Below are 16230 nucleotides of genomic sequence, written 5' to 3'. Positions count from 1 at the left end.
TAACTTTGCAAAATTCATTTCAATCAGATAACATAATTCTTCTACCTTAAATATATAGTATAATCAATCTATTATAATAACACTCATCTTCACAAGTCATGGAAATCTTGAAAAGATGTCAACCGAAAATTGCAGTTATAACTTCCATTGAAAGGTTAATTCTAAAAGATTTGAATGACAGTTGTTCCACTTTAAGTGTCAAGGTTTGTTATTCATATTTATCATCAATGTACTACCGTTTTCCATTCATTAGAGATTCAAGAAAGTGTTTGGTGGGGGAAAGTTGTATCATGAATATCACAGTTGTTTATAGTGCAAATGTAAATGATCAAATAATATTCCTAATGATGTTTGTGGTGTTTGATTGTATACTTTTTTAAAGGGTTAAATATCAAAGTTGTCACTCAACTGAAGATCATATATCAGTTTAATCATCAAATTTAACGGGGTATCATTTGGATCACTAAAGTAATTATAAATATCAAACAGATACCTCAAAATATGTGCTCGAGAATTAAAATTTATTTTATAGAGTTTTAAATATTTTTTTTAAATCTTATTACAACCAAATGAAAAGTTATGAATTCATAGTATTTTAGATGATTTTTTGAGATTTTTAAAATTTATTTACTAATTATTTTTATTTAAATAAAGCAAATGACTACAAAATTAAAAATAAATAGTAGATAAATTTTAAAAAATCTTATTATATTATAGAAAATACTAGAATTCATACATTTTCATTTGGTTATAATAGAATTCAAGAAAAATATATAGAACTCCATAAAATAAATTTTAATTCTCGAATACATATTTTGAGGTATATGTATGATATTTATTATAACTTTAGTGATTTTAATGATACCCCGTTAACTTTAATGATTAAACTGATATATGGCGTTCAGTTGAATGACCACTTTGATATTTAACCCCTTTTTTAAAGGTTCATATTTCAGTTGATTGCTAAGAGAAGAGGATGAAATGAAAAACATTATTATATGTAAGGATAATATACAAGTACTAATTGTGTTTGTTAGTAGGACGTTAAAATTAAAAAAGTAGTAGTGTTAGTGTGTATAGGGATATATTATGAAATTAAAGATTTGGGACGGATTAATAGAATGTATTAAGCACGTCGAATTTTTTTCCTAAGATTATTTACATTATCTTAAGAGTAAGAACTAATTTGTTTTTATTAAAGTATTGTGATAGCATGTTTAAGAAAATTTTCATTATTACTATTACATTACCGTGTTTCATTTTTGTTACAGTTACTTAAGATAACTTTATTTAGGTCTTCATAAGTTGTACATGTGTTTTCCACTAAAAATCCCAAATTTTATTATTTAATGTAAATAGATAAATATTTTTTTTTTAAAAAGTAGTTTCGACGATGTGTTTACGAGTAATATAGAAGATCTAAAGTTATGAAACTTTTTAGATTATAAAAGAATAAAGAGTAGATTCTCCAAATATTAAACATCGCGTGCGTAGCGCGGGCACACACCCTAAATTATATAGATATTAAAGTAGGGGTATAATCATCATATTAATTAAATTGCTCATCAAACCCCCTGTTATAGTATTATATATATATATAGATAATAATGGGTTTTTCTAGTGTGTGACTAAAAATTATAAAATTGGTTCATTTTGATTGGTGGAAACCTTTGTGTACGGAGGGAGTCCACCATTATTAAAGAACAGGAGCCAATCAAATGTATTTAAATATAAGAAATTTAGTGTTTAGTGTGTGATCATGGGCATATCACAAAAAAACCGATAGATAATAATCTTACTTAATATATATATATTTTGATAAAATTAATATTAAAATATATCCGATTTTATTTTGATTTAACATTTTGACAAAATCTGAGAGAAAAAAATATTTCAACAAAATCCTCTATTTCCGATAAATCATAAATCGGTAGGTAAACCTATCTAGTCTGATTTTTTATTTTTATATGACCGATTATTACAAACAATATAAGAAATCAAACCCTGATGCTTTGAAAAAATGAGCCCCAGTTTGAAAGACCACTCGTTCGCTGACTCCATTCTTTGTCATTATCAGAGTGAGTTTCGCCCACAGTAGTCGTATTCATGAATGAGTTTTGTGTAATCGTATGTAGAATACGATGTTACGAATTTCGTTCCTAAAATTTTGGTGATTAACTGTACATTTAGTTCTTTTCTGGCACTTCAACCTTTTGCTTTCCATTACAAGAAAATGATAGTATGAGATATGACCAACACATATATTAATGTACAGTGAAAATGTTAGACTTCAAAAACTGCAACTCTTTTTATACAAGGATCTAAAATAAAGGATGAAAGAAAACTGAAAGAGGTGTGCACATTTCAGACATTAGACTAACCATTCTTTGATACAGTCTGCAAAATTAAGGTTAGTATCAGAATTTAAATTTTGTTCATCTACGTTCCAAAACCCTTCCATGTCATAATCCCAATGATCAGTGCCTAATAAACCCGAGAAATCGAAATCAAGAAGCCCCGTTAAGAAAATGTCATTCGAGTCAACGTCAGGCACACGGACCGGGACTGGTTGATTAATATTATCATCCTTCAGAGTTGATGTATTTTGGACTGATGGCTCCGTGCTAGTCTCTATTACATATTGAGCACTACATTTGGTTGGATCGACTAGTAACTGATCATCACTGCAGTTCAAGGCCTTAACATGTGATACATTGGACTCGACGTTTTGCAGAGGTATCTCATCAACTTTCTCAAGCTTCTTCATGATGATCTTCTCGTTGCATTGTTTAGCGGGGGCTTTTGGAAGATTGTCATCAGCCTTTTTCTTTAAAGTTGTGTTCCAGTAGTTCTTAATTTCATTATCGGTTCGGCCGGGGAGCCTACCAGCTATAAGAGACCATCTGTCACAAAAAGTTCAATGCAAAATTCTTTTCAATCGCACCAAGATACACAAATGAACAAGAACAAAACGTTAACATATATACATATATATTCAGCATACCTGTTACCGAGGAGCTTGTGAAGCCGAATAATGAGGTCTTCTTCGTCATCAGAAATGTTACCTCTCTTAATATCGGGTCTCAAATAATTTAACCATCTCAACCTGCAACTCTTCCCGCATCTCTTTAGTCCTGCATCCATTTTAGGTTTTTGAAATTCTGCATAAAATATAGAGAGAGACAGTTGCGGAACTAGGATTTCAAAAAGACTTTATTTAGGATCAGATTACTTTAAATATAAATATTTTACAAAATTTTCCGGCTCATTCGGCACTTCAATATTGTTATGGAAGTGGGCTACAAATACCTGCTGTTCTGGGAAGATTACGCCATCGGCCTTCACCGTGAAGAAGAATGTGACCGGTGAGAATTTTATCTTCAGCCGCCGTCCATGCTCCCCTGTTCATCCCAACTTTTGAACAGCAAGGTTTCCTTCCCATTTTGCTCCCTTTGTTTTTCTAAGAATATCAAGTACTAGAACTATTCATAGATTTATAAACAGACACCAACAAAGTGTTAATGAGCTTGTGTTCTCTTTACAGGAGTTCAACTCCTTATATGTGTGTGATTAATTATCAAAAAAATTTATTAACATATACTTTTTAATGTTACATGTGTGTAAATTACAGGTACTTTTGTCCAACATACACAACCACCCATAAATTACATGATTATCAACTCTAAATCTTACATTATTTTGGTGTTAGCACCAAAATTTACCCACATTTGATGTCAAACCAAAATTTTAGAGTTTTTGTTAATTTCAACATTACCCTTATACTTCTTACATAAAATAAAATTATTTCACTTATATAATATAACTTTATTACTTGTATACTCTATTTAGTACTCTAGCAATAAAATAATAAATTGTATGAGAATGGTGTAAAATTTGTATATGTGGATTGAAATTTAATATGAAAATAATATCATTTTTATAATATTTTTAATATAAATTTCACACCAAAATAATGTCACGAATATTTGAGATGCCATGTTAGCCATGAATCATGTGTGCATGGTTGCTTAGAGCAAGTCCAATGCAATGTTATAAATGATGCAATTTTTATAATTTGAAACCAAATGTCAAAAATTTCAACTCTAAAGGAGTTCTATACTTGAATGCAAATATGCATATATGCATCATTAGTTCTAAATTTGAAAACAAGAATTCATTTATGCATCTAGCCACCTCATCAAACTACTATAAATGAGATTAATGTTGTTATGCTTTAAATGAACAAAATTTAGATAAATTAGAAAATATTTGGTTTCAAAATGCATCTAGCATTGGATTTTATTTTAGCATCAAAAGACACTTTTTGGTGCCAAATTATAGCAATAGCTATAGCTATTTTTCATCTTACATTGGACTTTCTTTTACAATATTGTGTGGCTAGTATATAAGAGAATCTCCAACCATATAGAACCCTTAACTAAAAATCATTACTACATGCTATAAATAAAAAATATAGAGATTATGTAAAAAAAAAATCCATCTCCAATGGTACATTCCCCTCGTCTATAAATATAACCAACCTTGATGTTGGATATATTTGTTGAACCACTACAAATCCGTAAAAAAAATTCTAATCATTTATTATCATATTGGAGTAATATATTATTTTTATAATAACATAAAATTTTAATAACATACTATTTTTAAAATATAGCTAATCAATATAGTTAATACCATCGAAGTACAATGTCTTACAAATTTAACAAACTTTATATATTGTCTTACAGGTTCGGTTTAGACAACCAATTATAAGCAACGTAATTGGAGATTATCTAATGGGTCGTCGGGAGAGTGACATTTTTGGAATTTATATCGACTCAACTCACGTTTTTATTTTCGAAAATTATAGTCAATGTTACCGCTCATTTGGTTCCTTAACTATTTTGCTTCCGAAAAAGATATATAATTGCACCGACACAATGATTTCTGTTAGTGTCGGATATTCAACAATTGCCCACAACTCTTGTACACTACAAACAGGATCATTACCCGTGGCGTGTACATTAACATACAATAAATACTAAATTTTATAAATGTAACATAATTTAATTTGCTCCTTCTTTTTAGTGATGGTGGACCCATGTTTACACAAAATCTCTCCCAATTATGCTGAGCAAATTTTCTAATTTTCAATGTTTACCACCGTGTACCCATGAGCACGCACTAGAAAAGCCAATTTTAAAATACAACATTACTTTCTATATCAGTTTTATAGGATGTTGAATATGTTCTTTGGATAATTATTTTTAAATTATTTGTGCATACCAACTTATATATACTACACACTATATTCAGAGTCGGATATACAGAGTCGGATATATATATATATATATATATAAATAGGCACATGATCAAATAGAAATTAAAATTAAAATGAAAACTAGAAACTAATTTATACTATTAAATCAATCTACTTTAATGGTACCCCTAAAAGCACACCACCCAGCAAATCTACACTCTCAACTAATCTACACCCTCTCACACCCGATCTCAACTTTTTCCCTCCGTTTTTAATTTGATTTTTCCTGTAAAATGGTAGGTTTTTTTTTAAAATCCGACTTCACTGTATTTTTCTCCATCGCTCAACGATCGATTTGCATACCATATGTGTTATGTTTCGAAGTAATTTAAAGAAAAAATTATTTGGTTTCTAGTTTCTATTAGCCCCTTATATATGTATATATATATATGCCACTTAATTTTTACACTTATAAACATATATACATTTGATTATCTTTCGAATCTTTTAGTGATTTTTTTGGCTGTGGACATACCCATTGTTATGGATTAAAAACTAGGTTATATTAATTGTTGTATTTATTACTAGGGTTCGTGAACTACGAGGCTCGATTTGACTGCTCTTGTGTCTCGTGACTTGATATGCCTTAACAAGATGCCTACGTATTTTGTTGATTGCCAATGATCAAGTCAAAAACGTAGTTCTGATTGGTGGGGGTGAGACCCCTTATATAGGTGTTGGGAGTTATATAGGTGTTGGGAGTTATATAGGTGTTGGGAGTCTTTAAATTGGACTTGAGTTAGGAGACTTGGTGGACAAGTCTCAGAATTAGAATGGACTTTGGAGTCCTAGGAAGTAGGAAACTGATTCATTCTCCTATTAGGTCTCTTGGAGGCTAATCTACAAGGATTTATATCCTTACTAGGACTCATCTTAATAGATAATTTATCCCTTATTAATTAATTACGAAATTAATTAATATTTAGGGTTTTAGGTCATTTCCAATTGGGTTTCGTTACTGGACCGTATCTGGTCTAATTAATTTCAACATTAATTATATTCCTAGGCTATTTTTAGGCCCATATCAAGGGTCTTGGGCCTCTTCTAATGGGCTTTAACAGCCAGCCCAATTCTAATACGATTAACGCAATATTAATTATGCAAATAGGGTTTATTTTATTCCCTATCATTTGCCCCCCAACTTCTGGGAAACCGTGAAAGATTTCGCAGAAGTTAGGTTCATTTATTTCCTTGCGTAAAGTGTGGAGCGACCTACACATTTACAAAGATTTGCCTTGCTCACGGCTTAAGGGTTGTTTTTTAGAACTTTTCTATTATTTTCTTACCTTTTTCCTTCTTTTTAGGAATTTCCGGGTATTTTTCAGGAATTTTCCCTAATTTCTGGGATTTTTCCTAATTTTCAAGGATATTCTGATATTCACAGGATATCACTTCTTTAATATTTCAAGAGTATTTTATCAAAAATAATTTTTTGAAAATTATTTTCTAATTTTCCCTAATTTCTGGGATTTTTCCTGCAATTTTCAGCCCTTTTTCGACCTGGATCCTAGTCGAAATTTTGGCCAGCTCTTGAGGCCTGGTTGAATAATTTCGACTAGGATTCATGACCAGGATTTCGACCAGAATCCTAGTCGAATTAACGACCTGGATCTTGGTCGAAATTTTGGCCACCTTTTGACTCCTGTTCGTGAAAGTTCGACTAGGATTCACGGCCAGGATTTCGACCTGGATCCTAGTCGAATTAACGACTTGGATCTTGGTCGAAATTTTGGCCGCTTTTCAATTCCTGTTCCTCTAGTTTCGACTAGGAATCACGACCTCAGGCACGACCTCAAACCTGGTCTTTTTGGTGGGCGTTTTTCTGGCTCCTGTTCGAAGGATTTCGAACTGGATTCACGACCTCATGCACGACCTCAATCCTGGTCTTTTTGGTGGGCCTTTTTCTGGCTCCTGTTTGAAGGATTTCGATTTGGATTCACGACCTCAATCATGATCTTTTTGGACTTGTTATTCATATTGGGTTAGGCTTTCTCTTGAATTGGGCTTTTCCTAATCCTACTTGGATTTGGGCCTAGGCTTTTTCCTAATCCTACTTGGATTTGGGCCTGGGCATTTTCCTAATCCAACTTGGATTTGGGCCTAGGCTTAGGCATGGATTTGGGCCTAAATCCTGATTTAAACCTTCAAGGACATACCGGTTTCTTCCGGAAACTTTCAATATTCCTTTTATAAAGTTCTGGAAGTTGGGCTTTTCGCTTTTGGGCCTTGATTTGATGGGCATTTTGTCCCTTCGTCTTCCCCTTCTTCCCTATATAAAGGAGTGAGTGAATTTGTTCACTTCTCATTTCTAAATTGCATTCTCCTCTTCCTATCTTCTTCTCTTCAAAAATCTTGGAGGCGTAAGGATAACCGTAGGTCGGAGTTTTAGTTTCTCGAAGCTCTTATTTTTTTAGCGACCCAACATTATTTTCAGGTAAATTCCCTTTTATTTTATTTCATTTTTATGCACACTTTATGTATAAAGTTTATGTCTAACAACTGTCCTCTATTATGCTCTCTTCAGATGGCAGATAAGAAACTAACCCGTTAGGCCAAGATGAACGTGGCCAAAAATTCGAACGAATTCCCCATCCGGTCAAGGTACACCTCTTTGATTGATATGATCAATACGCGAGGGGACGAGTACCCGTCCAACGCCCACCTGGATGCGTTTGATCACGTCAATACTTTTTGGGATCCAAAGGAGCTAGACAAGATGAGATCTTTCTTTAAGATCAAGGAGCCGTACAAACTAGTTCCCGCAGGTCCGGCCGACAGGGCTTGCCACTGGAAGAAGGATGCCTTATGCGTCTTTAGGGACACCTTGAGGGAAGGCTTAGACTTCCTTTCCATCCTTTCATTCCAGTTTTACTCGCAGATGTGGGCATTAGCCTTTTCCAACTTCCTCCAAACTCTTGGAGGTTGATACTTTGCTATTTGTCACAATGCGCCAATCACGACGTTCCTCCTTTGGTCGCCGTGTTTAGAAAGATATTTCAGTTCAAGAATAGCCCAAACAAGAATCCGGGGTAGATTTCTTTGAACCAGCGCCCCACCATTCCCCATATAGTGAACGGGAAGTCCATCCCTGACAACAACTTGGGGTGGAAGAAGAGTTTCTATATGTCCTTTGGGAAGGCGGTGACTGGGGGACTCTCTTTCGCTCATCCTTTGGGCAAACCGTTGATGGGAGCCCAAACGACATTGTCTTGACTGAGGAGGAGACCAAGGCCTTCAACCTCCTTACCCAGGATAATGGGGCATCACATTCCTGGGATCTCATTAGATAGACGGTTCTTGTTGAACGCGGTCTTTCTCCTGTTTCTAAGCAAGGTATATTTCCTTCCTTTTATTAATTTTCTGTTTTCCTTACCTTTTTACTATCTTTCAAACTCCGTTTCCTTTAATTTGTGCAGTGGCTGAAAGGATCGAAGAGGCTACCACGCCCAAGGACTTGGAGACGACCAGGATGAAGCGCGCGGGGAAGGTCTTCAAGGACCCACGCCTTGGGGACCGCTTCCACGAGTTCCTTCTTCAGGCAAAGAAAGGAGACGAAGAAGGCCCCAGCCAACCCTTGCGTACAAAAAAGAAACCAGGGGCCTTCTTCCAACCTGCCTGGGGAATTCGGGGAAAGGACTCGATAGTTGGCAATAAAAAAATGCCAAGAAATGGTCCATTCAGTCCATCTCCCCTGTAGACTATCATGATCTTGTCCTCTAATAGGACTTGGAGGCTAATGAGCTTTTCGGTGCTCAGGCCCTAGCGACGGTACATCTCTTTCCTTTTGTTATCCATAGTTTTTTGTCATGATTCTCCTTTTCTCACTTTTTCTTATCTCTTCAAGGCTAACGTCCATTTCCAAGGGGCGCTTCACCAAGCTAAGGCTTGGAAAGTTGGTTTGGAAGACACAAACAAAAAGCTGGAGGAGGCTAACCAGGAAATAGAGAGCCTCAAGGCCCAACTTGCCCCCTCAAGTTCTGATTTGGAAACGGCCCCGGCTGAGATAGTGATCCTTAAGAATCAAAAGGACAAAACCTTTGACGCCTGAATGGATACACAGGAGTTTAAAGACTTGATGGTGGAGCACGACACCCTCCTTCACCTAGTTAATTATACGGAAGGCTGGGATGCTGCTATAGAGGCTATCCAGGACGAGTTTCCTGAGATTCTTGAGAAAGCTCCTTTCCCCTGTCCTCTAAAGGTCCCAACACTTGGAGGCATTGCTGACAAGCTAGCAGATCTTATTAAGGAGGGTACTTCTGCATCCCCAGCCAGAGCGCCATCAGGAAGTCAGGGCCAAGGTCAGAAGAGGAAGGAGATAGAGTCTAGCTCGGAGGAATATGAATCCTCTTCTGAAGAGGAAGAAGAAGAACCTGTCCCTGCTGCAAAGAATGCCAGGGTGGAGGAGCCTCTAAAGAAAGCTCCCCAACCATCTGCGACTTTAGAGACTTCTGAGGGGACTTCTTCAGGAACTTCTGAGGAAGCTTCTGATGGGTCAACCGAGGAAACTTCTGAGGAGAGCTCCAAGGATAGTTGTGGTAGCAGCTCTGGAGAGGATTCTGAGCCTTCTAAGGCCTAATTCCCTTGCTTTATGTATTTTACTTTTCTTCGGGCATTTTTAGGCTTTGTAACAGACTTTGCATGTTTTCTTGTCTTGTCTAGTAATCAAATCTCAAGTATTATCATATTTTAACCATTCAAGTTCCTGAACTCAAGTTTATAACTTGGTTTACATTTAACAATTCAACAATACTTTGATTAAACTGAACATTTTCCATTATAACTTGTTATTTTTAACGCCTTACATGAAATGGGTTCAACCCTGATAAAATTAAAACACAAAAATCCTAAGTGAGCAAAGCTTCCAGGTGCTTTTCAACCTACTTGTCATTTTGACAAGTGAGAATCGTGATCAACCTTCTTAAATATAGTAAATCTTTAGGTTCTATACGTGCCAGGTTCATGGGACTTCAAAACCATCCATAGTCTCCAGCTTGTAAGTTCCTCTTCCTTGAACACTCTTGACCTTGTATGGCCCTTCCCAATTTAGGGCAAGTTTTCCCTTCTGCCCAACACCGGAGGCTTCCACCTTCCTTAAAACCAAGTCACCTTGCTTGAATAACCTTTCTTTAACCCTTAGGTTGTAATAGAATGAATCCTTTTTCTGATATTCCACTATCTTCGCATGTGCCTCATCTCTTACTTCATCAATTAGATCCAAAGCTAATCTTAGTCCCTCCTCATTTTCCTCAGCATTAAAAGCTTGGACCCTGGGAGACGAATCTGCTATTTCCACAGGAACAACCGCTTCTGCCCCATATGCTAACATGAAGGGAGTTGCTCCAGTAGTAACTCTACAAGTTGTTCTATAGGCCCACAGTATTGGGAGTATTTCATCCACCCAATTATTTCTTAATTTCCTGATCCTCTTCTTTAGTCCATCTAGGATTATTCGATTCGCCATTTTCACTTGCCCATTGGCTTGCGGGTGAGCTACGGAAGTAAACCACAACTCAATCTCATTCTTCTCGCAATACTTCTTGAATTCTTCATTGTTGAATTGTGTTCCGTTGTCGGTAACCAGGATACGGGGAATTCCATATCGGCACATAATATTTTCCCACAAGAATTGTGCAACTTGCTTAGTTGTGATCTTGGCTAAAGGTTTAGCTTCAATACACTTAGTAAAGTAATCAATAGCTACAATCAGGAACTTCCTTTATGTTGTGGCCATGGGGAAAGGCCCAAGTATATCCATCCCCCACATGGCAAAGGGGATGGGAGAGTTGATGGACATCAACATCTCGGGGGGTTATCGAACAACAGGTGCATGTTTTTGACAACGATCACACTTCTTCACATACTCTTTGGCATCGACCATCATCTCTGGCCAATAGAAGCCTAAACGGGTTATTTTAGGAGCCAGTGCTCTGCCCCCAGGTGTTGCCCACAGATACCTTCGTGTACCTCTTCAAGAGCCAAACGCGCCTCATCGGGCCTGAGATACCTCAATTAAGGAACCACATAAGATCTTTTGTACAAAATCCCATCAATCAAGGAGTATCTTAGTTCTCGAACAGTCAACTTTCGTGCTTCAGTCACATTATTTGGCAGTCAACCAGTTTGAATATGGGCCTTAATGGGATCTATCCATGACGTCCCTATCCCTATAGGAGCTACAAGCTTAACATCAATGTTCCGTGTTTTCAAAATGCGGAAGTATACACTTCCTGAACTTTCCTCTATCTCTGATGAAGCAAACTTTGAAAATGCATCCGCCTTAGCATTTTCCTCCCTTGGAATGTGCTCAACATGGCATTCATCGAACTGAGTCATCACAACCCTTACTAGGCGGAGATACTTAGCCATTGTATCATCCCTTGCCTCAAACTCTCCCTTGACTTGGGATATGACCAACTTTGAGTCTCCACAGACTTTTAAGTTCTTGACTCTCAGTGTCCCTGCTAGGCTGAGGCCAGCTATCAGAGCTTCAGATTCTGCTTTATTGTTTATAGTTGGGAAGTTTAGCTTCATAGCATATTCAATCAAGAACCCATCAGGGCTTTGTAAAACTAACCCTGCTCCGCTTGAATTTGTTTTTTATGCTCCATCAAAATAGAGAACCCAAAACTCCTTCTCCTTATCGTCCTTTTCTTTGTCCCCTTTATCGCCTTCTGTATATTGAGGCATAGTATCTTCCTGCCCCCCGACTTCTTGGTTAGGTATGCTATATTCCACCATGAAGTCATCCAATGCCTGGGCTTTTATTACCGTTCATGGCTTGTACTTAATGTCAAATTCTCCCAACTCTATTGCCCACTTAATCAGCCTCCCACTAGCTTTAGGACTATGAATAATATTTCTCAAGGGCTGATTTATTAGCACTTCAATTTTATGAGCCTGGAAATAAGGGCGCAACTTCTTTGAGACCATTACCAAGGTTAAAGCAAATTTCTCAATAGTCGAATAATTCAACTCAGCTCTATGCAGAATCTTGCTAACATAGTATACGGGTTTCTGGACTTTAAGTTCCTCCTTAACCAATACAGCGCTCAAGCATTTTCTGAAACGGCCAGGTACAAGTATAAAGTTTCATTCAAAGCTGGCTTGGCCAGTAACGGGGCCTGGGCCATATATTTTTTTTAATTCTTTGAGTGCCTTCTGGCTTTCCTCCATCCATACAAAATACTTAACCTTCTTCAAGGATTTGAAGAATGACAAACACTTGTACCCAGATTTGGAGATGAATCGCTCCAACGTAGCAACCCTTCCAGTGAGCTTTTGAACATCTTTGATAGTCTTTGGGAGCTCCATGTCCAAAATTGCCTTTATTTTATTAGGATTGGCCTCGATCCCTCTCTTGGAGAACATCAGTCCCAATAACTTTCCAGACCCCACTCCGAAAGCACACTTTGCAGGATTTAGCATCATTTTGTGATATCTCAGGACCTCAAAAGCTTCCCTCAGATGGGTCATGTGGTCAGTCTTCACTAGACTCTTGACTAACATGTTATCAACATAAACTTCCATGGTCTTTCCAATAAGATCCTTGAAAATCTTATTTACCAACCTTTGATAGGTGGCTCCTACATTCTTGAGACCAAACACCAGGACAAGATAACAAAAAACACCAAAGTCAGTTATGAATGATACCTTTGGGATGTCATCCTTGTGCATCCTAATCTAATTATATCCACTGAATCCATCCATGAAGCTCAGCATCTCATGACCAGCAGTAGCATCTATCAACGTATCTATCCTTGGCAACGAGAAACAGTCCTTGGGGCATGCGTCATTCAGATCGGTGAAATCCACACACATCCTCTATTTTCCATTAGCTTTATTCACCATTACAGGGTTTTCTAACCATTCCAGAAACTGTATCTCTTCAATGAAACCAGCCTCCAAGAGCTTCTTTACTTCTTGCTTAATAGCTTCTTGCCTCTCTGGAGCAAAGCTTATTTTCTTTTGCTTCACAGTCTTTTGATTTGGATCCACGTTAAGCTTGTGAGTGATCAGATTGGGGTCTATGCCTGGCATATCAGCTTCTAACCATGCAAACACATCACTATTTTCTTGCAAAAATTTCACCAACTTCCCTCTAAGGGGCTCCTCTAGTGTTGCTCCAACGAAAGTCACTTTCTCAGGATCCTCGGGAGCCAAAGGAATTGGAACCAAGTCTTCTGCTGGCTTCCCTCTTTTCTCATCATTCTCACGGATATCGAGGTCTTCAATAGGCAGAACCTGCCCCCAACTCCATCTGCCCTAAAAGAGGCCACATAACAACTTCTTGCCATCTTTTGATCTCCTCTCTCTTCTCCAATTCCATTCCGCTTGGGAAATTTCATCACTGAATGATAGGAAGAAGGGACTGCCTTGAAGGCATGTATCCCTGTTCTTCCCATGATCGCGTTATATGTTCTTCCCATGATCGTGTTATAAGTTGAACTAGCCTTCACCACCATAAAGTCCAACATCTGTGTTGCTTGTCTTGGTTCCTGACCTATGGTCGTTGGCAACTTAATTATACATTCCACAGGATACTCCACTCCTGCGAATCCATATATCGGCATATCGGTCAGGGTTAATTGAGAATCATTGTATCCCATCCTCAAAAAGGTATTATGGAGTAAAATGTCCATTGAGGCACCGTTATCTACAAGGACCCTCTTCACAGGGCTGTTCCCTATTATTGGTGTTATGACCAGCGGGTCGTCATGAGGAAATTTCACACCCTCCAAGTCAGAATCATCAAATGTCATTGTCACTCCTGTCCTAGCCCTCTTCGGGGCTTCCCCAACAATATGCATAACCTCTCTAGTATATGCTTTCCTTGAGTTCTTGGATAATCCAGCAGCAGTTGGTCCTCCAAATATTGTATTTATCACAGGCCCTCGGGGTCGCGGTCCTCCAAAGATTGCATTTATCACCAGTCCCCTAGGCTGGGGATTTCGCCCCTGATCGTCTTGGTCCCTCCTTCGATCATCAAAGTTCTTCCTTCCATTGTTATTCCTATCTCCTCCATCCCCAGTATACTTGCTCAATCTTCCTTTTCGAATGAGAAATCTATTTCATCTTTCAATTGTCTACGCTCATCGTTGTCATGACCAGCATCCTTGTGAAATCTGCAATATTTACTCTTATCTAGCTTGGTAGGATCAACTTTCAGGGGTTTAGGCCAACGAATATCTCTATCTTTCTCAATTTCCATCAAGATCTGGCTTCTAGGAGCATTCAACTTAGCGTATTCAGTGAACTTTTGCCCAGGTCCTCCCTTCTTTGGGGTCGAATCAGTGTTTTGCTCAGTTCTAGGATACTTGTCCTTAGCAATATATTCCAGATCAGTCTTTCGCTTCTTGCCACCAGTGGGCTCATTATTTACTACTGTTTTCCTCATACTCTCTTCCACTTTGATGTATTTCCCAGCCCTATCTTGGAGCTGCAACATACTTTCAGGGGGCGTTTGGCCAGTGACATCTTGAAGAACTCGTCCCTAGTCCCCTATTGCAGTGTTATCATAGCTACCTTGTCATCAAGGTCTGGGACTTTTAAAGCTTCCTTGGTGAAACGATTCAGATAGTCTCTCAAAGACTCCTTCGCTCCCTGCACAATGCTCATGAGGGATGCTGAACTTTTCTCATGCACTCTCTCACAGATAAATTGCTTAATAAAAGCCTGACTTAGTTCTCTGAAGGACCTAATAGAATTCGGGGACAAACGGCTATACCATATTTGGGCCATTCCGAACAAGGTTTGTGGAAACGCCCGACACTTGATAGCGTCGTTCACGGGCTACAACAACAGTACATTAGAGAATGTCCTGACATGATTAGCGGGATCTCCAGTGCCATCATAAGCTTTGATGGTGGGCATCTTGAACTTCCTTGAGATATGGGTGTTCATTATTTCTTCAGTAAATGATGGAGTAGGATCATCAGGATCTCCAAGGGGAAGAAGATTGCTTGGATCGGCCCTTGGGACAACAGTCCTTCTCTATAGTGGACCATCCAAGTCTATGATTGGAGGAGGATTTCTCCCCCTTGGAGGTAGTGGGGGTCGGGAGATCTGGTGCGCCTCCAAATCGCGCTTCAGCCTTTGAATCTCAGCCTCGTGAGCCCTGATTCTCTCCTGCACTTCTTGGGGATTCTTCCCTCGGGTACTTCTAGGGCGCTGGTTACCATCAGGCATCGGCTCTTTACCAGCACGCCTCCTTCTTGGGGCCACATCATCGTCGGAAGATTCAGAGTCTCTCTCAATATAAGGGCCAGAGAATTCTTGATCCTCTGGGATAGGAGCCAAACCACGTCTATATTGGGGCGTCTGCCCTTGTGCTTCACTCCGATTAGCATGTCCACTTCCTCCAACCTCGGGGTAAAGGGGCATCCCATAAGGGGGGTTAGTGGTCACAACAGTTGAATACTCATACCCAACGGGTCGAGAATTCACAGGTGTATGTAGCTGCTGAAGTTGGGAATTCGTCCCTTGAGGAGCCGGGGGAATCGTCCCTTGTGGTTGAGGTGCAGTTGCCCCTACCTGGGCTCCTCATTGGGTGGTGACATAGGTCGAATGCGGAGGTATCTCCACCGTTGACGAAATCATTTGGGTCGTTCCAGCTGGTGTTCCTCCAGAGGTGCTGTTTCCACTCCGTGTTCTCGCCATGGTTGTTGTTCTGCCTTCTCACAGACGGCGCCAAATGTTATGGATTAAAAACTAGGGTATATTAATTGCTGTATTTATTACTAGGGTTCGTGAGCTTGGAGGCTCGATTTGGCTACTCTTGTGTCTCGTGACTCGATCTGTCTTAACAAGATGCCTACGTACCTTGCTAATTGCCAATGATCAAGTAAAAAATGTAGTTCTGATTGGTGGGGGTGAGACCCCTTATATAGGTGTTGGGAGTCCTTAAATTG

The 16230-nt window shown here is 38.4% G+C and overlaps 1 protein-coding gene across 1 annotated transcript; it reads right to left on the bottom strand.

The window, feature by feature from the left end:
* Positions 1 to 2363: 2363 nt before the first annotated feature.
* Positions 2364 to 3500, bottom strand: LOC141678441 (transcription factor MYB1-like). The gene is made up of 3 exons (XM_074484760.1): positions 3310 to 3500; positions 3005 to 3134; positions 2364 to 2903 (listed from the first exon to the last, which is right to left on the bottom strand). The coding sequence occupies exons 1-3, from the start codon at positions 3440 to 3442 to the stop codon at positions 2372 to 2374; spliced, it is 795 nt and encodes a 264-aa protein (XP_074340861.1). The 5' UTR covers positions 3443 to 3500; the 3' UTR covers positions 2364 to 2371.
* Between the last annotated feature and the right edge of the window lie 12730 nt (positions 3501 to 16230).

Source organism: Apium graveolens, chromosome 8, assembly GCF_009905375.1.
Source record: "Apium graveolens cultivar Ventura chromosome 8, ASM990537v1, whole genome shotgun sequence".
NCBI classification, from domain to species: domain Eukaryota; kingdom Viridiplantae; phylum Streptophyta; class Magnoliopsida; order Apiales; family Apiaceae; genus Apium; species Apium graveolens.
This window is presented reverse-complemented; position numbering and strand designations above follow the sequence as displayed.

Coding starts and splice junctions, on each gene's coding strand:
- LOC141678441 (XM_074484760.1), bottom strand. CDS start 3,442: ATGGGAAGGAAACCTTGCTGTTCAAAAGTTGGGATGAACAGGGGAGCA. Junction 3,135..3,309: donor TAATCTTCCCAGAACAGCAG/GTATTTGTAGCC, acceptor AAATGGATGCAG/GACTAAAGAGATGCGGGAAG. Junction 2,904..3,004: donor CACAAGCTCCTCGGTAACAG/GTATGCTGAATA, acceptor TTTTTGTGACAG/ATGGTCTCTTATAGCTGGTA.